At 48.8% G+C, this 22062-nt stretch overlaps 1 protein-coding gene across 1 annotated transcript in view; it reads left to right on the forward strand.

The window, feature by feature from the left end:
* helz (helicase with zinc finger) overlaps positions 1 to 22062 on the forward strand; it is a 71239-nt gene that overhangs the window by 42133 nt on the left and 7044 nt on the right. The window contains exons 20-28 of the mRNA XM_069194635.1: positions 981 to 1164; positions 1608 to 1836; positions 8276 to 8480; positions 13449 to 13500; positions 15392 to 15576; positions 19560 to 19761; positions 20272 to 20354; positions 20702 to 21224; positions 21726 to 21933. Coding sequence (XP_069050736.1) covers positions 981 to 1164; positions 1608 to 1836; positions 8276 to 8480; positions 13449 to 13500; positions 15392 to 15576; positions 19560 to 19761; positions 20272 to 20354; positions 20702 to 21224; positions 21726 to 21933 — 1871 coding nt within the window. The remainder of the gene's footprint in view (positions 1 to 980; positions 1165 to 1607; positions 1837 to 8275; positions 8481 to 13448; positions 13501 to 15391; positions 15577 to 19559; positions 19762 to 20271; positions 20355 to 20701; positions 21225 to 21725; positions 21934 to 22062) is intronic.

Consider the following 22062-nt stretch of genomic DNA (forward strand, 5'->3'; position numbering starts at 1 on the left):
ACGGACCAATTTACCCCAGGAGGTGCAGTTCTGCAAGCAGAAAAATGAGGTGCATATTTAAATGCTTTCGCACTCTCCCAAAGAATTAGCAGCACTCTGCTGGTTTTAATTCCCAGCGTCATTGATATCTTTACTTTGTTCTGCTTCCGTTTTGCTGCTTTTAGGTTGCGTGCACAAGATTACGTTCACTCGGTTTATAAGGATTGCTGGCAAAAGGATCAGCCGCACGCAGTGATCAGAACAACAGGGGCCAGAGCCATGCCTGTATTAACAGTGCAGAAATCCTCTGCCCAGAGGGCTCAAGCAATCCTCAGCCAAGAGTCACTTTGGGAGGGACTGATGACCAGTAATGTAATACTCAGCCTTGTGCAGTGTGACCTCTAATAAGCCAATAAAGCTGTGCCTGTGCCGAATTAGATCACCTCTTGTGTTATTGGGCACGTAGCGCATATAATGTATAATTAATAAAAAAAGAGCCAGATCATTAATAAGGCAAAGATGTTTTCACCATGCGATGCTCTGGTGTACATATTAATATAAGTAGTGCAGGTGGGCAGCTGCGTCAGCATGCGTAGGCTGCAAAGGGACACCTGAAGAAGGCTCCACGGCCGAAACATTGTTTCCTTTCTTCTCCTATTACATATTAATATAAGTCAATGATCATTCATTTTTTTTTTCGTTTTATAAAGTCATCATGGCTGTTTCTGTGTGAAGTTGTCAGGCTTATGGTATTAACATTTCCGTGAATAAAAGCTGCAGTTGAGTCGTCTTAACCCGCGATGTTAATCAGTTTGCTCAAAAATCAGCAAGGCTCACTATAAAACACTTGCGAGAGACTTAAATGGATGCCAACCTGAAAAAACGGGCCCTTGAAATTATTACTGGGACTTTGGTTGTGGCCTTTATGCTGAACTCTGAGCAGCGTGGCAGTGCGGGTGTGGCGTGTGTCCCGGCACGGTCTCACGCCCCTCTTTCCCCAGGTGTTCGAGATCGTGGAGCGCGTGGAGGAGCTGAGGAGGAAGTGGCCCGTGGCCTGGGGGAAGCTGGACGAGGGGAGCATCGGGGTGGTGTCGCCGTACGCCGACCAGGTGTTCCGCATCCGGGCCGAGCTGCGCAAGAAGAGGATGTCGGAGGTCAGCGTGGAGAGGGTGCTGAACGTGCAGGGTGAGTCGGAGGGAGCGTGGACAGAGCCTGCAGTGTCCAGGAGTGTGGACAGAGGCTGGGGCTCTGCTCTGGAGCGTCCAGGGGGAGGGAGTGTGGACAGAGGCTGGAGTGTCCAGGAGTGTGGACAGAGGCTGGGGCTCTGTTCTGGAGCGTCCAGGGGGAGGGAGTGTGGACAGAGGCTGGGGCTCTGTTCTGGAGCGTCCAGGGGGAGGGAGTGTGGACAGAGCCTGGAGTGTCCAGGAGTGTGGACAGAGGCTGGGGCTCTGTTCTGGAGCGTCCAGGGGGAGGGAGTGTGGACAGAGCCTGGAGTGTCCAGGAGTGTGGACAGAGGCTGGGGCTCTGTTCTGGAGCGTCCAGGGGGAGGGAGTGGGGACAGAGGCTGGAGTGTCAGATCTCTTCCTTATCCTTGATCATTGACCTCTTGTTGCTGGTGCCGTCTCCAGGTAAGCAGTTCCGCGTGCTGTTCCTGAGCACGGTGAGGACGCGCCACACCTGCAAGCACAAGCAGACGGCTATCAAGAGGAAGGAGCAGCTGGTGGAGGACTCCACGGAGGACCTGGATTACGGCTTCCTGTCCAACTACAAGCTGCTCAACACGGCCATCACCAGGGCCCAGTCTCTGGTGGCCGTAGTGGGGGACCCCATCGCCCTGTGCTCCGTGGGGAGGTGCAGGTGAGCCCCTTGATGTGCCGTTACCCGCTCCCCACCCCGGCACGTACCCTTTCATGTGCTCATGGTCCGTCGGCGTTGCTTTTGTGTGCGCAGAGGGACCGAGCTGAAACCAGCCTGTCGATCGGCGGGTCAGACGCCAGTTCTGGGCGCGGACAGTGGCGGTGATTTGTAATGGAAGGCTGCAGGCTGGGAGGGCTGTGCCAGTTTAGAAAGCTCACGGGGGGAGATCAGATTGTCCTGTCAGCAGTGGGGATCTGTGCTCCCCTGTCCGTGTGTTTTCAGGTTCTGAAGCCAGTCACTCCCTCAGCCTGTAACGATGTTGTCAGTGACATTGAAAGCACCCCCATCCCTCATTATCCCAGTGTCCTGTTGCTCATCGGCAGGCTGTGATTTTTTTTTTTTTCCCCGCACACAACACTTTGCGTCCTGTGCATCGTGTCTGTTAGGTGTTAGTCCAGATCTGGCTTAAGTTCTGTAGAATTTCTCCTGCAGAAGCTGCCATGTTTGCACTTGTTTCTTGTGACTTTGAAGGCAGCAATTGCTGGGGAAGAGCCGTCTTTAGGGAGGCCTGTTGGTGCGCTTTGTGAAACGCGGGAAGAATCAGTGCTACAGGGATGGCTGATGGCCGAGTGATTCCTGAGGTGCTTGTTGTTTCATTTTACACCAAACCTAACACCTTATTCTCCAGCCCAGCAGAAACAATGAATCATATCTGAGCTGCTGTTCCCAATCCTAATTGCTTAAATGTTGTGTATGTTTTCCTTAATTCCCAGTATAGCTGTGGAAGAGCCTGGTTACATTCTTAAAGGCTTCATGGGTCCATAGGGATGTAGCTTCCCCCACACACACACACACACAAAAGATTTTGAAAAATAAGTAACTGGGAATTAATTAGAAAAAGATTTCATACATAAGGTACCTCACGTAAAGCATCCGTGCCACGTTTTTACAAAAGCGGAGAACTGCTCAAGGGTCGAGGATCGGCTCTCCCCTGCCATCCCGAAGAATTGCCCAGATTCAAGGGGCAGGCGGAGGAACTGAGGAAACAGGTGTACAGTTTAAACTGACACTATTGCTCAGTCCAGTGCAGTGGCGGGGTTGTGAGGGTGGTGGGAGGTCAGACGGCAGGAAGGGGACAGTGTGGGCTGCTGGACAGGTCAGGGCAGTGGTGGGCTTCCTGCTGGTGCCCGGAGGATCTGGACCCCATGGGCGCCATCCTGCCAGTACAAGTTCTGTGTTCTTATGTCGTCACATTTCCCAGCTTTTAGAGTTCTTCTTGAATTCATGTAAAGAGGCAAAAGGGATAACTTTGGCTGTACTATCTGAATTATTAAGAAGAAATCAGAAAAGGTTCTAATTAGAGGGGTTCGGAAGAAATCTTAGGATGCGAGCTTTATGAGCTGCGTTTTAGTCTTTTATAACCCTCTGAAGTTTTTTTTTTTTATTTGCGCCTCCTTGCAGAAAAATGAAATCAAAATTTAAAAAAAAAGAACAAAAGCCTACCTTGGCCTTACACAGTGGGAGTAGTGATTGTGTGCCAGTGAAGTGTCTGTGATTTTTAACCGTCTCCTTCCCGCTGGGCTGGGCGACAGCTCTTGGCCAGGATGGAGACGGGCCGGGGTGCCAGCTCTGTGCAGGACGTTTAAGGGGCACATTCCCCTCCGGCGCACTCAGCACTAGGGCTGTGCAAGACCATGCTGCCTCTTGCCCTTCCTCCCAAGGAGATGGGGAATCAGATGCCTGCTGTGGCCTCAGTGTGGTTAACGACCGCTTTCCCCTGGGGGGGGAGAAAGTGTTTTTGTTAGTTAATGAAGGTGCAAGCTCTTTCCCTGCAGCTCTGTGTAAATCGTAGTTCCTGGTTGTCTTGCAGCTTCATTCATGCATAATTGACCACGGCGCAGGGCCTTGCTAGGCAGCAGCGTCGCTGGTTCGGCCCCCAGCTGTTACTCACGGTGGCTCTGTTGGTTTAGTTTCCGCCTCCCCCCTGTGACGAAGGGGCAAGGGGGGGGTTCGTCTCCCGAGGGGCGGGGCTCGCTCGAAAGAGGAGCAGGCGGTTTCAGATTAACGGGAGACGCAAGACGCTTCATGTCCTCGAAGCCGTAAAAAAAAAAAACGGGTGGGAGCCTAGCTGCGTTTGCAGAAGTGACTGCCGCACTGCGTGTGGATAAAAACACGACCTGGTTCTCCTGCCGGGCTCAAAAAAGATCCACTTGCTTAGAGAGCAGATTGAGCCCTCTAGTTCGGACATCTCGGGCTCGAGCTGTGCCAGTAGACGGTTGGGCGTGGTGTGTGGTGCCGCACAACTGAAGGATCGGCACTAATCGTACATGGGCTTGAAGTGCTGCTGTAGTCAGCCACTGTTAGATGTGCATATATTATTACAATACTGTATGAAGCAAATTTGAAGGGTTCAGTCCTAATAGGATGCAGGGTGCTTGATAAACTAGTCTACCATGTGAAAGACGGCATCCTGCCTGCACTGGCACTCTTCAAGCACCCTGCTCTTCCTCCATTAGCAGTCTTGCTGTGGGCAACATGGTCCTGGCAGCAGCACTTCCTAAGCTGCATGTTGAGCACTAAGCCATAGCCGTGCTTGCTGACCCATGCCGCAGCTCGGAAGGTTACCATAGAAACCGCAGTGCATCAGCCAATGGCGGCTGCAAGACAGTGGTAGCTGAATGTCACAAAGATTGCCAATTAAATCAATCCGTGTAATGCGGGAGGAGGGAGCGTTTGAGCCGGCCTGAGGTGCTGCCGGAAATCAAACCGCTCTTTTTTTTTAGAGATAAGCATCAGAAACGGCAGCGCCCTCGTCTTGCAAACCCCATCCCTGCCTCTTTCAAAACTCGTCTCTCCCCAGCCAGCCTGTGTGATCGGCCCTTGCACGGGGTGTCACACTGCTGCAGCCTGGCAGGGCCGCCTGACCCCCGGCCGTGGGCTGATGGCATTCAGAGTCTCCCCGGGCTGTTCGGCAGTTCACGCCCCAGCTGTAAATGGAAGAGAAAAGTGGTTGTGACTGTTTGAAACCCAGAGACGTTGTGCACTGCTGTTGGCTCAGCAGAAGAGATCGGGTAGAGCCAGGAGCAGGGGTGGGGGGAGGTGTTTTGAAAAGTACAGAATGACATCTTTGTGAAGGGGTGTTTACGAACGCCTGCTCCTCAGCCGGCTCCTGACAAGTGTGGCTCCTGGCTCGAGTGCCGCGCTGGGTAATCGGAAGAGGAGCTGTTTCACGTCTCCCAGTGAAATCCTGGTTTCTGCTTTTCTCTTCTCGGGGAGCTTGACGGGAGAGTCTGACTGGCGCTAGGCAAGTTCGGATCTGCCCGCCGAGCACGTGCTGTTTGAAAAAAAACACATTTGTGTTTCTCCTTCCGTTAGGCTGTGTAGGTGCGTCAGCTGTTTTCTGAAATGGAAAGTCGTTCTCGGGCCATGATCTCTAACCCTGGTCCTGGAGGTGCACTGAGTCTGCTGGTTTTTATTCCAGCTGGGCTCTGTCTCTCCAGTGCCGATTGAACTGCTTGCAACAATTTCAACATGGTATGTCTGAATAAGCTCCAGTCAGTTTAAATAAATTGAATAAACAAATAACTTACATTTAAAAGTTTTGTTTCCAACTTTATAGGGTCTCTACTCAGTTCTCCTCAACAGCAATTGCTTTGCAGGTGTTTCCAACTAAACAGCTCTTACTAGTTATGATAAAAAAGTACAGGGGGAAGTGGCCCTGTATCGGGTATAGTGGGAGTGACATTGCCATAGCTGCCCACAGTGGGGGGGTGGTGGCCCTGTATCGGGCCCGCCCACAGTGGGGGGGTGGTGGCCCTGTATCGGGCCCGCCCACAGTGGGGGTGGCTCTGTATCGGGCCCGCCCACAGTGGGGGGGGGTGACTCTGTATCGGGCCCGCCCACAGTGGGGGGGGGGGGTGAGCCTGTATTGGACCCGCTCAAAGTGGAGGTGACCCTGTATCGAGCACCAGTACAATGTCCTACAGGTCCCATAGATTGTCAGGACATCCTGCATTAAACTGAAATTGATAGTGGATTAGAACCAGTTATTAAAAAAAAAACATTTTACCTTTGAAGAACTGTAAGCATATTTGTAAATATTCCCCAAATATAAAACTGAAATCAATGAACCTGTGCTTAAGAACTCAGTGGGGACAAAACAAAGCGACAGAGGGAGCACCTCCATTCTGGAAATCAGGCTGTACCCCATTTCCAGAGCTGGGGATCGCTGATCTAGGATAACTTTAAGTGGTTTAAAAGACTCAGTTGCTACCTAAGGTGAAAATCGTTCTAGTACACAACTGAGCCATTAACCATTTAAGACTAAGAAATCAAACAGACATATAGTAACTGTTTTATATAAATAGTTGTAAATTAAATCTGTCAGCAGTATTTAAAAAATAGCTGTACCCCATTTATCTTGCATCAAAACATTAATGTCATGTCGTAGGTTTCTGTGGTTAGAAATGACTACTGGCCAGAGTGGGAGGGTTTGAGTTCATTCCACCCTGCGCTCAAGGATGAACTACTGCTGCTGAGTTCCAGGATATTTTAAATGATATTTTTGGTTGTTTCAGGGCTGCGCATTTTGAAGAACTGGTCCTAGAAAGGTTGTGGCACTGCTACAAATGTAGCTTTGTTTGTTGCTCCTAAGCCTGTGCCAGGTCCTAGTGAGTTTGTCTCCTGTTAATGCAGCCTGGGAATAATGGCCTTTGTTTTTGCAGCCTTGCCCAGTCAGAAGCGCTCAGCTGGTCTTTGAAGGTGCGAGACCTCATCTCCTGCACCCCGAGGTGCACTTCTGAGATGTCAAATTAATTTGCATTCCAGATTTGTCGGGCTGATTTCTTGATACTGCTGGTATACTGAGCAAAAGCCCCGTCTTGTTCAAGTTCCAGCTTGCCTGAATGCAACTTCCTGCGGTAACCTAAAACTAGAATCAGGTGAGCTGGATTTCTGACCTTGTGGATTCAGTCTCTAAGAGGAGCGAAATTTAACCCCTTCCAGTCAGTGACACAGGATGAGCACAGAAGATTGTGGTTTTGGGGCTGTCACCTCCTATCTGATTTGGGTGGATGGAGTTTTGGAAATAAGAATATATTGTTGTAAAGATGTATTATTTAGAAGAAAAAGGACATCTTTCCCCGAGTTTGACCCTGCAATGTCAGACCGCTTTATAGCAGTGCAATTATGTGTAAAGAGAAACAGTTAAAAATAGCTTTCACATGTCACACTGGACCAATTGCTACACGTCCCATGAGCAATAATAGAAGACGCCATCTGAGTCATGTTATGTTCTTGTTTCACTTTCCCGACTGAATTATTTCAGTCAGATGAATAATATCGTCCTTGTAGGCAGAAAATCCCATTGCTTGACTAATTGTGGCTTTCCTGTATATCAGTTTACGATCATCACCATGTTCTCATTTAATAGAATTAGCAGCTTGTCACTCTGTCAAGGTTTGTACACATTGGCTAAAAAACGAGAGGCTGGGATTTAGTATTTTTAGGAGACTTGGGTCTGAGATGAATGTAGAAAGTTTTCTTAGGCTTACTTGTATTGTATGTTCAGATATTAGTAGATCATTTCCAAGAACTGCAGCTAAGATTTGGTTTTGGAAGAAGGGAGATCACAAGATCCTTATGAACAATTTCATCATTCCTTTAAAAAAATAGCCTGGAACAAAATCTACAGCATTGACCTCCCTAAAAATGATGCTGCCATCTTATCCTTACACCTCTGGAAAATAACTGTTAATGCATTTTATTCTTCCTGTGACCTTTGCAGACAGAAGCAGGAAACTGTGGACTAGTAGTGTACACTATCTGGCCTTTTTTTTCCCCCCAGAAATTGAGTCTGTCGTGTTCAGGGATGGAGGCAGGTTTACGCCCTGCATTCTGTGTTTATTTTGAAGTAATGTGAAGGAAGCAGTAGACCTCCTTTTCAAGGCTATATATGTACAGTTGCAACTTCGTGTGATACCAGCTTAGCAGAACAAATTCATGGCTCTCAGGGCGTAAGGTGTTATCATTATTGACCCTAATTATTTAATGATTAATTTATCTGGCTGAAGCTTTTATCCACAGCTGTTCCCTTTTGTTGATATGCCCCCCTGGGTTTCGACAGGAGCCATCTGAGTGGAGTGCCTTGCTTGGGCCCCACAGCAGCTCGAGATTCGAACCCGTAGCCACCCAGTTAGCGGTGCGAACCCCACAAACACGGGCACGTGCGTCGCTGGGAAAACGGCAGGACTGAAGTGCCTGATAAACGGGTTTTTAGCAGTCAAGGTGCACTTCGGGCTTGAGGGTTGCGTTGGAACTGAGGTCTTCCTTAGTTAATTGAACTATGACCCGAGGGAAAGCCGGATTAATCCTTCCCGGAGATGGACGAAGCCCCTGTGTTGCGTCCGGCCGCTGAGCTGCTTCCCCACTCTTTCCGCAGGAAGTTCTGGGAGAAGTTCATCACGATCTGCCACGAGAACAGCAGCCTGCACGGCATCACCCTGGAGCAGATCAAGGCCCAGCTGGAGGCGCTGGAGCTGAAGAAGACCTACGTGCTCAACCCTCTCGCGCCCGAGTTCGTTCCCCGCGCACTGCGGGCCCAGCACCCCGCCGGCTCCGGAAAGCAGCAGCAGTCGCCACCCAAGGTAAAAACAAACACCTCCTGTCCGAGCTGGGCTCTTTCACACAGCACCCATCCCCCTGCATCATAACATCCCTACAGCTCCATTCGACGTGTGCTGTGCGTTTCTGTGTACGGTATGTATGCACGTACGTTTTCAACTGCATCTGCGTCTTTGTGTAGGTACGCACAAAACAAGTGTGTTTACTGTGTATGTGTGGGTGCCTGTGTATAATGAGAGAGAATTTCATTTGTTTTCCATGCACAGTGGTGTACGCAGGTAAGTGTCCCCCCAAGCGCTTCTTGAAGGTGAAATTAGGTGTGATGGAGTAATTGACACCAGCTCTAAGGATACGCTTGCCACTGTGCGCGTTGATGAAGCCCCCAGTGCCGGAGTCTTCCACTCGGCCCCCGCACAGAGCTTAGGGGGAGAGGGTGGAAGATGTTGGAGAGCTGGAGCACTGCGCCGAACGGATGAGTCACACAGGAAGCATCCAGCTGTCCCTCTGAGTTTATTCTCTCGATCGCCTGCCTCTGCAGCCGGCACACACGAGAGTGCCTGGAAGGACAGCAGGACAGGAGCTGCTCCGAGTCCTCGCTGCTGTGAATTAAAAGAGACGAGAGTGCGAGCACATTCCAGCATTTTACCTGCAGATGCAAATCTGTGTGGTGTTTTTTTTTTTCCCCCTCCTCCTGCTGTCCTGAGCGTTGTAGCTCTGTTGGCCTTGCTTTCCCAAGCGATCTGCGTGGTTACGCAAGAGGGGTTAGCAGCTGTTGTCAAGGATTCAGCTCTCCGATAAACGGGTGCTCCCAGAGTTTTTAATGTCACTGCCTGACGTTAATGACTAAAATAAACCCCTGTGCAGAGCTCTGAGAGGTACACCTGGAGGCCCCCTCTGCCTGCCAGCGCCAGCAGCATCCCAGCTGTCCTTCCGCTGAGCGGCTATGTGCAGTCCTGGGACTACAGTCTGCAGGACAAGGGCTTCAGAGGAAATTGTGTGAGCTAGGGGACTTTTAAGACAGAGAAAACAAGACCGTTAAGAAAAGAACTGCTCTAATTGAGACAAGGTGAACTTCATTATACGGAACGTCTGAATTGTCACCCTGAAAACCTGTGCCGGATATGGGCCTTTGGCTTCAGCTGTCCAGTGCTGGGTTGGACCCACAGCAGCTCGCTGGGGGAGCAGTGGTGGGGGCACTGCTGGCCACCTGGGAGGGCGTCCTGTTTCTCAGGCTCATCTGCGTTTTGCTGGGGGGCTGGGGCCTCACGGTTCTCCGCTTCCTGCGTTGTGGACATCTTGCTGCTGAGGTTTCCGTCACTTCTGGAGGTCTTTGCATCTTAAAACGCCTTCTTACACCACCCAGGTGTCAGTGCAGTTTCCTGCACAGGGTGTTTTTCCAAAACCTGCAATTGCAGCATCGTGTGATGTTGGCAACACTGTTTTATCCCCTCTCCCGTGATGCAGGAGGTGCAACGCGGGGTGGAAACTATATACTGTATGTATGTGAATTAAGGAACAAACCCTAGGCATTCGTGTTTTGATACAAGCACAGTCATGGACCAGAGCACGCACAAACCAATTTAGGCTGTTTGTAATAAGCATCATCAATTCTCTCCTTGAGCTGCCTGTTAGTCATAACAGTCCTCTTGTGTTCGTACCGGCGGCGCTGAGACGGGTCCCCAGGAGTGCTGGCCCCGCAACGTGTCCAGTGCATCTGGAGGTTGATGATGTCATATCAGCCCCGACGCTGAAGAGACCACACGGGTCAATGCAGCCTGGTGTATTTTTTTTTTTAATACCTTGCACTAAAAACAGGTCCCTTAATATGTGTCTGTTTTCGTGCTTGTATTTGGCAGGATATAGGATTTTCTGTACATGTCCCCTGCGTTTCTTGCTGTGACTATTACACCCGATGTCATGGAGCGCTCGTGCCATGTCTTCTGGGGGCTTAGAAGAAATGAGCTTCTCATGCATGTCTCTCTAAGCGACCAAGTGCCTGCGCTGCTTCTCTGTAGGTAATCCACGGATATTAACCTGGACCTTTCACAGCTCTCCTGTGCTGCTTGTTCTATGGAGATTCTCGACAGGCTGCAGGAAAGCGTCGGGCCGTCTTTCTTTGCAACTTGGACGCGAGACCTTTTGCTGCGCGATGAGCTTTAGAAAGTGGGGCCTGTGTTCCAGCAGCACTGCTGGGTTAAAAATACAGGTTTATAGGAAAACACAAGCTCAGTATCTCTCTCTGCCTGGCCCAGTTACCCACACTGGGCTCCCTGGTAGATCGCTTTTTCCTTCATGTTTTTCTACTAGTTTTATTTCTCCATGCATTTTCCATTTAGTTTCTTTGTATTTTATTTTTTTAATAAATGGCCGTGGTGCTCTGTTAGTTTCAGCAGGATTTTTCCATTTTTAAATGACCACTTTCTAATGAACTTAGATCTGCTGCAAAATTGCACCGATTTCACCAATAACAGTTAATCGAAGTACCGGAGAGTTGTGGTCAGATGAGAACTTTTGTCCCTCCCATGAAAGAACAAAACAGCGCCGAACACAATTATAGTTCACTTTGTATTATTTTAACCACTTAGTTACCGGAGGCGAGTTCATGCTGCATTAAGCCTACCTCTGCCGCCGTGGGAGTGTTATTTGCAGTGTTCAAGCTGTCCTGTGGGGCTGTGATGGCTGATCATACCCGTGGTCAAATGGCCGGCGTGCACATGATCCGACGGCTCGTCCCAAGTGCTGGTCTGTTTGATTTCCACGCCGGCGCGTCTGCAGCGTGGGAGTGCTTCGGTCACGCCAGCCCTCATTAACACAGCCGCGCCGGCCGCTCGTGTGGAGCTGTATTCGTCAAGACAAGGGTGGAAAGCGATTATGGTGAAAAACTAGCCTTATTTCCAGTCGAGGCATTTTAATTGACACGGGGAAAGGAAACATTTTGTCCCCTCTTTGTTATTCACTGCCTTAATAAAAATTGAGGCTGATTTCCCCATCACGTAGTGAAAGGATGTATCCAAACCAACAAGTGTGTTGCTTTTTGGTCCAGCTAATTGTTTTTGCTCTTGGTTTCTCAGCTTATTATTTAAAACATGATTGTTAGTTACCACAGTGTTGTCTATGAAACAAGCTCTAGCAACAGTGACTCTAATTTTCTTATTTCCACTTGTTTTATTCCTGTATCTGGAGTCATTTTGAGCTCAGGCCTTGTGGGTTTATTTTTTTTTTCCTGTGGGAATTCTTGACCTTCTTGAACTGAGCAAGGGCCGAAGATCCTGTACGGGCAGAGACCTTTGAGTTTTGAGCCGAGTGAGTCCAAGCAGGTACACTTCAACTGCGGTCTTGTGCATTGTGTTGTGAAAACCCATTGATGCGTTGATGTAGTACGCGTGAGTGCAGGTGTATCGGCTGAAGTGGACACTGGTTCTTTCGTCACAAGTCTTGATGCTTTGTATTTGTTAGTAAGCACTTGTATTGAGACAAGGCAGTGATGCTGTGTGGAGATGTCCTCCTCAAGATGACTGTATGTGCTTATTTCTCGCTGTACTATGTGTTAACACGTTGGATAACACAGTTAGTTCTTCTGTTTGCACTAGTTCAGCCTTGTTTCCTGAAGCTGCATGGGGGGGGAGGGGTGAAGAAGAAGAGGTTCAGCTCGCTCTTTTCCAGGGAGCACTTGATGGGATTGGGGAGGGAGTAGCGTACCGGGAGAGCTACATCTCAGGAGGGCTGGCCGGGGAGCAGTGGTGTCGGTTGGCAGGAGCCCCGCCTCGCCCACCTGAGTGCAGAGCCCGCGTGAGAACCGCGGAACGGGTGCTGACGACCCCTGGAGACCACTCCCCTCGCCCACTCAGGACGGCGGGCTGTGGCAGAGGGAGATGTGCGATTCCGGGCAGGCGACAGGGACGGGGCACCTGGCCGACGCGGACACTCTGGCAGGAAGAGGCACCGGAAAGGACCGCCGCCTTTCGAACTGAGCCGGGCTTTAAAATGGACTTTTTAGAAGTTAAATAGATGGGCCTGTTCCGTCCACGCAAGCTAACGGCTTTTTAAAACGTCCTTCTTGAAATTGTGACATGTCTTGAAACAAATTCACCATGTTGCAGTGAGGTGTTCGCGTTGTATTCATATATGTTCGAAAGGAATTCAAAATCATAAATCATTGTCCCTTCTCTTCGAATATGTCCCAGGCGGCTGTTGGTTTAAAAGAGATTAAACCACTCACTTCCATTATTTGACGGCTAAACTTGTTTCCTAGCCCGAAAACCCAAAACATCACGAAAGGTGCATCTTTTTTAGCAGCTCACTGTTGCTCTGCTCCGTGTTAAAGGAAATGATTTAATTCTTCAAACTGGCATGGCGCTGTCTGACATCTTTAATATTACAGCAGCAGGGAGAGACCTTGCTGCTGTCACTAGTTAATGGCTTTTCAGCAGATGCTGCAGGCATTGTTGTAAAAGGGCTCTCTATTTGCATGTTTCTGAGAATTGTATGGTAATTAAGCTATTTACAACATTCATTTAAAGAAAGGAACAATCACAATATGTAAATTGAGCCTTCAGAAATGACATATTGAACACTGCTGTAAGTCATAATAATCTTGTATATTAAATGAATTGTTTAATCTCTCCCCAGGTAGGTTTGTAAATAAGGATCTGGTGTTTTTCTTCTTCCTCTGTTTCTTTTCCCCAAAAAAACACCCGACAGGTTGTGTACGACCTGAATTGTAAGTGGCCGCTTTGTTTTGCTGGAAGCGGTTTTTAAGAAAGCTCCACTGGGCAGCAGGAAATGCCCTGTGAGAGTCCCAGCTGTTTTTTAGCAGGGTTTGCCGAAACAGTTTCCATTTCTCTGTAGGAAATTGTCAATTTCGTTGATGTCATTGATGTGATTGACACCGGGCCCAAAGTTGTATTTATGCTTCACTTATTGCGTGTTGGTAAATGCACATGACTGCTTCACAGGAATGAAAACTTTTCTGTTTCGCCTTCTCCCTGTAGGGCAAAGGGCAGCATCAGAACCAGGCTGAGCATTTTCAAGCAGATGGTTTTGGTAAGTTCTTTTTATAGCCCTCGTGTTGACGACCTACGTGATTTGGAGTTCATCGCCATCTTGTTACTGTGATGACTGAAAACCATTTCAAATAGTTTTTTGTTTCTCTTGAAGAGGGTGAAGAGGAGGTAAAAGGGTGGTGTGTGGAGATGTTGGTCATCGTTATTGCTCAACTGCAGCCCTGCAGGTGTGGCAGTGTTGCTCTTAGCTGCACCCCTCATGCTTGGGTGATACACATTTCTCTTTTTTATGGTGTGCAGCAGGGTGACAGTGCAGAGATTTTAAAAATAGCCAGTTGGCATCCCCATGGAGAGGCCTTGGGTACCCATATGTTTCCCCGTACAGCGTTCAATGCATAGACACAAAATACAGCTTAATGAGATGCTTTTCAGGTGTTTTTCAGGAAAGTCACTAGTAGCCAGAAGCACGATTTTTGTTGTGCTGAAAGAAAATACTTTGTTGAAGTCTGATGCTTTGAGTTTCCAGTTATATATAACTTTGCACCATCAAGGAATCTCTGAAAGCAACAGCCCTGTTGTCTCAGAAGGTTTCCTAGTAGCTTTGTGCCTGATACCTGTCCATTCCAACCAGTGTGAGAAGCTCTGTAATAGAATAGTACACATAGTAATTATCTCCTAGTGTTTCCTGGAAGTTTCAGTTGTGGTGCCCTGGTAAATCACGTGAACACTTTAAAAGAGATCTGCATGGAAACCCTGAGGCTGGACTGCAGGCGTAATACACATTAGCAAACGCTTTCTATCACAACAGGCTGCAGTGTAGTACAGCTGTGCTCTGTTTAACTTGAATTATTAGCGGTTAGTACCTCTGAGTACTCCTTTTAGGATGGCTCCTGATGTCTGGAAAATGTGCTGTGCTTTCAGTCCAGTCAGCAATGGTCATCCTCTGTAATCGCAAAACCACCTGGGTCTCTCTCACCTGTTCTCGCACGTGTGATGTGATGCTCACCCTGCGCGGAAAGCCTTATTGTCGATGACACAAGCCTGCTCTGTATATGACAATGCCATGTGTCAGTGTGCCTTGGCGCCACCACTCTGGTCCTGTGCTCGGTGGTGACACAGCTCTGCATCGCAGGGAGGGCAAATCTTCTTGCGAAATGTCAGCCTGGCGCCTTGCTCGTCCTCTGCATTTCACAGACATCACTGAGGGCCCACTTCCCTTTAGATACGAATCCGTGTTAGCAAAAGCTCAGAGCTGCGATTCAGCCTTCTGGGACCTGCTCTGCAAAGCTTAATTTTCTCATCATCTGAAGATTAATGAGGCCACTGCAGCTTTATTTGATTTGAATCAATAGAGGCTTTCACCGTGGGTAAGGAATGCAAGGAAGGCGTCTCATTTACTTAAATGTAATTTGGAGAAAATGAAATTTTTCAGAATATTAATATGGTTGGGGACAATGTGCATTTTCTTTATCACTGAGATCGCCGGTCGCTCAGCCTGAGCGCTAGAAAATAAGGCGTTTTACCCCTGGTTATGCAACTGATCGCAGCGTTCAAGGGTGAGCAAATTTAATAAATACCCGGGAAACGGCTGTAAAGTCGTTTTTGCTTCCTTCGTGTGGCGGCGTTGTTCACAGCAGTGTTCAGTCCACTCCACTGATAGCGAGCGCCTGCTGAGCACCGTCATGTGGGTTTCAGAAGGGAGAGCATGATTGGTTAATTGAAGCTCTGGGCTTTGCTAAAGGTTATTTAAAAAAGCTTTCCAAACTAGGTCACCCCGTCCCACTGGTTCCCCCTCCTTTGTAAATGGTGTAAATGGCTCGGGACGCGAGCGAAGGGGACCCCCGCGTCGTGCTTCCTGCCGGGGTGCAGGGGCTGCGCCGGGCCCCTCCTGGCGGCCTGACGGCTCGTGTCGCTGTCTGTTCCCACCCCAGTGCAGCCCAGCCCCGCGGTGCTGATGGGGAACCCGATCCGCGCCTTCACGCCTCCCCTGGGGGCCAGCGCCGCCATGGGGAAGTCTCCCAGCCCGGTCCAGCGGATCGATCCCCACACCGGGACCAGCATCCTGTATGTGCCCGCGGTCTACGGAGGCAACATGGTCATGTCCGTGCCTTTGCCTGTAAGTACCCGGGTCCCGTTTTAGCATGTTTGGAAGTCCCGTTTGTCTTTTTTTCCCCGCAGGGATTTACTCGTTGTTTGTCATACACCCCCCTCCTCCTCCCGCCCCGCCCCCCACGCAGAGTCGGCTCTTCTTTTCCGTCCTCCAGGTGGCGCCGTGTCTACCACTGTGCCTTTGCAGCACACTTAGCAGCAGCCTTTGCTCTGCGAGAGCTCCAGAGCACACAGCAGGGCTGGGGCTGGAGCGGAGGAGCAGCGCAGCTCTCTGCCAACAAAGCAACCTCCCAGGCAGCCCTGCAACCAGATGCAGAGGTTGCTGCGGCATGCCTGCCCGAGGAGGGGACCTGGGCCAGCTGCAGCTGTCGCTCCGCCGTGCCAGCCAGCCCAGCCCGCACCCCAGACCAGCAGAACTTCTCCAGTTACAATCCTGTCTGGAGCTTGCTCATTTTTTCCTCAGTCATTCCGTTAGATCAGTGTTATTGAGCTTTTTTTGGACCAATCCTCTTGGTCCTCTGGTCTCTGCTTGTCCAGCTTGAAGTCGCCGTGCCTCCTGGTCTGCAGATCAGCATGTTCTCATGGTGTCTGGTGTCCCCCGACATGAGCTGTAGTGTCTCGCCTGCGCTGTATTTGACTGGATGGCCGGGAAACACTTTTCAGGAGCAATGACTGGCAAGGACTAGTAGTTCATACAGTGTGGGTCATCCTGTGAAATCGTAGCTGCTGTAATACGCGTCCGGTGTGATTGTTCAACATTACTGCAGGTGCTGCTGTGGCGTATCGCTGTCACCAAGGAGAAGCATTGTGATAATTCTGCTTTATGTTCAAGTACGTCCTCGCACCCTCGAGGTGAGGAATGAAATGAGGCCGATTCGTTGCATCTCGGCAGGAATTAACAGAAGGCAGGTCTTTCATTAGTAATGAGCAGCGAAGTGCCTTCGCTCCTGTTCTTCAGTCCTTGCTGTCGCTTTATGAAACCGTTGCTTTGCAGTCACATGTTTTGTCATTTCGCGGGACATGTTACAGCCGTGGTGCACTTACTGCAAAACACCTTAACATGTTGAGAGAGGAAAAACTCCGCTGTCACTGTTTTAGTGGAGGAATAAAAGTTTTATTTCTAATTGTAAATCTTTGAATTTTTGTTTTACTTTACATCTTTATTTTTTGTGTTTTGGTCACATTAGGCTGTAGTTAACATCACTTTCCTTTGTATTTACATACATCCAGTCCCTGACCCTGAGGTTTTCTGCCTTTCCTTGTGATCGAGTTGAGGCATGTTTATCACTAATGCTGCGTGGACTTTTATTTTGAGTCATATCACAGAGGTCACCTTTATATGGTTAGATAAAATATGCTTCAAAAAGAGCGCTTTTACCACAATCAAGTGTCTAAGGCTGCTAGGCAGGTCTTAACTGGGACGTCTTTGTCATTTTCACACCTGCGGTTGCACTTGGGTAGAGCAGATATTATCTGAATCAAAGATTTGTTCGGTCCAGGATGAAAAGCAGTTGGTTCTTGCCTTCATTGTGTTTACAGTTGAAGTTTGCAATCGTTCAGTTGTTTTGAGGATTCAGTTAACAGCAGGTGCCAAAGTTGAAATGTTTTATCAGTTTATTCCTAAATCAGTGGCCATCTGCATCATGGCATGAGAGATTTGCCCTTTACGGTGTATTTAGGGAAAATAAAACTGCATCACAAATGCAGTGCTGCTTAATGCTTTTCCTGCTGCAGTTTGTAAGTGGCAAGAACCATGAGTTCAAGCCATTTTTTGGAGATGCAGGCCTGATGCAACTAAAATTCCATTTGTCACTTACTGGAAATTTCATAGAATATCGCTGAAGCTCAATGAGGGTCTGTCCTGCCAAGATGGAGAATTTTAAATGCATGTAGTAAAAGTGCTCTTTCGAAGCAACATGAAAATTACCGAAAGCAATAAAAAAGCACCTTTGTTTCTCGTCGCGGGTGTTAAGATTCTAATAATTAAAAATTAATAACAGCAGGTGTTGTGAAATAAATTGCTTTTTTCCTTTAGACTTGTGAGTTTCACCTTAAACCTGTTTTTATTTGTGTCCTGTTCTGTTGCCAACCTGATGATACTGTGAATTGTTTTGTCTTTGAATTCTCTTGGGATTCATGCTTAACAGTATTTGGCTTCAGACGCCACAAGACCAAGTTACAGCTGCCCCTTTGAAATCGGCTCAGTAGATCTGAACAGCAGCACCAAATATTAAACTATGCCATTGAGGTGTGAAGTAATCTGAATGATTTATGCTTCATCCTCAGTATCTTGGGATTTTCATTTGTGAGAAGACTGTGTATTAGCAATGCAGAAGGATTTTTGGAATGAATCATAGTGGATCCATTGGATTCTCATTTACTGGCAGAGCATAAGGATAGAGCTTAGTTATAGTCTCTTTAAGTTGGTTCTTTAAAGAAACCAGGGTACTGGTTTTGACGACATGGTTGGGCAGCTTGTTCAGACCCGTTATGTAAAAACATTCCTCTGGTGTGAAATGGTGTGAATTTACACTTGGCCCCTGGTTTGTGTTTCACTGCTCATTCTGATGAGGTCCACCTGGTTGCCTTTTCCTTTGAGGATTTTGATTCCTTGAGACATTAGAATTCCTTGAATTCTTTTACCCTGTCAATACAGGACATTCCAAGTCTAGAAATGTGCCTGTTGCTTCTCTTCGGAGTCCAGAGCAGAAGTATGTGTGTGGTGGTCAAGATGGCACACGATAATGGTGACATTTTTTTTTCCTTCTGCAAAATTGCAGCGCCTCTTCTGCAGAAGATCAAGGCTTTTTAAAATTCCCATTGTCAGTGTAGGTGCTGGTTCTGTCAGGGTTCATTCCCCAGAAGATGAGATTGGTTTGCTGTACTGGTGCTCATCTTCCTTCTCTTCATCTCTCCTCCCTGGTTCAGCTTCTCGCTCGTCTGAGGTTCTTTAGTGCTGTATGAGGTATTTGCCTGTAGATAAAATCCACATTCCCTCACGAGAGATTAGACCGATCTCGGAGCTGTGTTTGAACACAGAATTAAAAAAACAAAAGCATTAATCTTTAGAGGCAGCGTCTGATCTCACAGCGAAGATCTGAGAAGAACGTACTGCTCTGCAGTTTCTTTGCTGTGCTCTGTGAGACGATGTATTCTCCAGTCACCTTTTCTAACAATCTAGTTGTAAAAAATCACTGGCTTTTACAGAACCTTGCATCGGTTTGTGCACGATTTTAGAAATTATGCAAGGAACAAACTATAAGAAAGCCAAATCTTATGCTTTGGCATAAGAGTGCTGCGTACACTGTTGTGAAAAAATGTTCTTTTTCTGGTTTTGTACATTCAGGGTAAAAAACAGACAGTATTTTCATGTACAAGGCATGTTTAATTATTCTTCCTTGTAAATCACAAAAAGAATAACATTCATTCTTCTTTCACGGTGTCATGTTGTTAACTGGTGCCGTGATAAATATTCTGCTGACAAAATGAAGCTTTTTAGTTGTTTTTTTTTTTATCAGCTGCATAAATAAAAGATAAATAACTGAAAGTTTTGTTTGTGCCCCCTGCCTCTTGCCTCAGATTTGCCATTTATTGCTCTTATTAATTATGCTTATTTATATGCGAAATCGTATAACATCTTTCATAATCCCCTTTTCTGTTTTTTTTTTTATATTCCATTACCAAGCATCCTGCAATTAATCTTCCCTGGTTGCCTCATGCGGTTCACAGAAGGCCAAGGATGTGGTGTCCGTGTTCGTGTTCTAGAAAGAGGCTGGCTGGCTGGCTGGTCCAGCCGGGCTCCTGGCTCACTTGTGGCTCCACCACAGACTAAGCTGCGGGCTCTTATTGCTCTCTGTCCTCCGGAGAGGCAGGACTGAGGTTCTGTTATGAGGTCTAGTTGATTAGCTTGCTACCTTTCCCTCCATGTTGCTGGATTGTTAATTAAGTTGTTCCACGCTGTTTAAGTGTGTCTCCCCCCACCCCCCGCAGGTTCCCTGGCCAGGCTACCAAGGCCGGTTTGCAGTGGATCCCCGAATCATGAGTCACCAGGCCGCCATGGCCTACAACATGAACCTGCTGCAGGCGCACGGCCGGGGGTCCCCGATTCCCTATGGAACCAGTCTCCCCTCGCCCATCGGGCTCAACCCGCAGCCGGGCCAGGAGAAGGACCCGCAGGACCCCAGCCGGAACGGTGCTTGGCTTTCCCTACACTCCGCTCGTGTCACAGGGCTCTGAAGGCTATCCGTGTTAATCCCAGAGATCAGAAAATGTGGGACATCATTTGATGTCCTGGGGTCTCCTATGGGATAAAACAGCAGTGCTTCCTGTTCAAGGTGGTTCTGGACTTATTTGTAAAAGAAAATCCATTAAATTAAGCCATAGGCGGTGGTCATTGTTTTAATAAAACATTTTTAAAATGAATATTATATTTACATTTTTCAAATGTGTGCACATGTGTGTCTTCAGTACAAATACTGTCAGAGCTGTCAGATGTGTCAGTTTACCTTCAAACTTGTTTCCAGCTCTGTCCCGTGACAGTGCTCTCTTCAATTTATTGTTTGTTACAGAGGGGCATTATAGGCAAAAGAAGGAGTGAAGTGTCTTTATAATTGCCCTTCTGCTGGATGTCCATATCCATTTACAAGAAGCTGGTGTGCTGATAGGACATGTAGATTTCCACTAATTGTTTGATTGTTTGCAGGGAAAATAGATGCAAATCCAAAACTAGAACCGAGCAGACTTCAGACCCCGGAAAGAAAACTACCTGAATCAAAAGAAAAGCAGGTGCGTATTTTACATAATTTTTTATTTTAATTTGGCGTAGCGGTAAAGTGATTTAACGAATCGTGACGCCTCTTTTAACTCATTCCATGGGGCTGTAGCCTTAGGTCACGTGGTGTTCAGATTGCGAATCGAGTCGAGCAGTAACTTCCACCGAGAAGGCACTCGATCAGCATTGGTAGAAAACGTTTTCACAAGAGAACAATTACAAGCGAACGGCCTCTCTCTCCCAGCTCGTCTGGTTGGTAGTATCAAAGGGATCCAGACTTGCTGGGCCAAAACAAGGGCAGTAAGGGGAGATGGGAAGTTCTTTTTGCCTTTGGATATCAGATTGTTCTTCCTTTCCCCAGGGAGACTTGGATACAGGACAGAGCCGGAGTCCGGAGTCCCAGGGCCCGCTGGGGTTCCCCAACGCCAGGCTCCACCGGAAAGACAATCCCGGCCAGAGGCAGCTCGGCTTTCACCTGGCGCCCCCAAACCCTGGCTTCCCTCCCCACCCCAGCAGCCGCCAGTTCCCTCACCAGTACCCCCTGCCTCGCCCCCCTTTCCGGCTGCAGCAGCAGCAGAACAGCTTGCCTCCTCAGCACCCCAGCCAGATGCATCAGCACTCGTCCCAGCTGTCCCCGGTCTTCCCCGCTGGGCATGCCCCCTCGTTCTTCAACACCCCTCTGCCTCACAGGGGCCTGCAGTCCCCCAGCCTGGAGTCCATGGCCGCTGAGCCGCCTGTCCCCGGTCTGATGCCAGAGGAGATGAATAATTCCCTTCGGCCAGTTCCTCAGCTCAACCCCCCCAGTCACCCGCCGCCGCCCCCCCAGCCCAGCCGGCTTGGCAGCTTCCCGGATGAAAACTCGGAGCCCATGCTGGAAGGACTCGGTATGTGGGCATGAGCCAATCGTGTGTTTTATCTTGGGCAGTGGGCTGTGATTTTATCACATCTCCTTCAGGAGCGATATTCATTGAGTAGAGATCGGCGGTTTTTACTCTGCATCAACAGTTTTTCTCTTCTCAGTACTTCTGTGTGCCATTGTAGAACATATGAGTTATTACTGGAGTAGATCAGATGTCTGCTCGCTACAGGAGGTACAGCTCGGGTCCAGTGTTTAGGTCTCTTGAATGCAGCTGCACGCCTGTACAGTTGGGAGATGTTTAGTAAAGTGGCTCAGTCAAGGCTGTAGTGATCTTGTTTGGGCTTTTAAGAGCCTTTTTGAAAGGAAAACAAAGATGCCAGCACTCAAGGACGGGAGTTGGTGCGCCCTGTGGGAACCGCTCCGAGATCCGGTCGTGAAGAGTTTCGCACAGCGAGTGCCGATTGGCTCGGTTTCTCCTCGCCGCTCGGTGCAGACTGACCAGCTCCCCTCTGTTCCCTCCGCACAGACGTCCCAGGCGCCTCGGCCCTGGAAGCGCTGAGCCAGCAGGCCCGGCTGAGCCAGTGGAACGAGCACAGCCACTTCCTGCCGGGGGGCGTGGCCTTCCCCCTGGCGCACCTGGCCCAGCCTGCCCTGCGCTTCCCCGCACAGCTGCTGCGCGCCAACTGGAGGCTGGGCGCCGGCGCCGAGGAGGACACGGGGCCGGCTTTCCAAAGGTTGGTGATGTGCATTCCAGCTTACTCATATTGCAGCCGGCGTTGGCTACAGGCATTGCGCCTGATGCTGTGTTCAGATTGGAATGGTGGCGCAGTGCTTAGCATTGCTGCCTCGCAGTGTTGGGGTCC

Source organism: Lepisosteus oculatus, chromosome 9 (assembly GCF_040954835.1).
Source record: "Lepisosteus oculatus isolate fLepOcu1 chromosome 9, fLepOcu1.hap2, whole genome shotgun sequence".
NCBI classification, from domain to species: domain Eukaryota; kingdom Metazoa; phylum Chordata; class Actinopteri; order Semionotiformes; family Lepisosteidae; genus Lepisosteus; species Lepisosteus oculatus.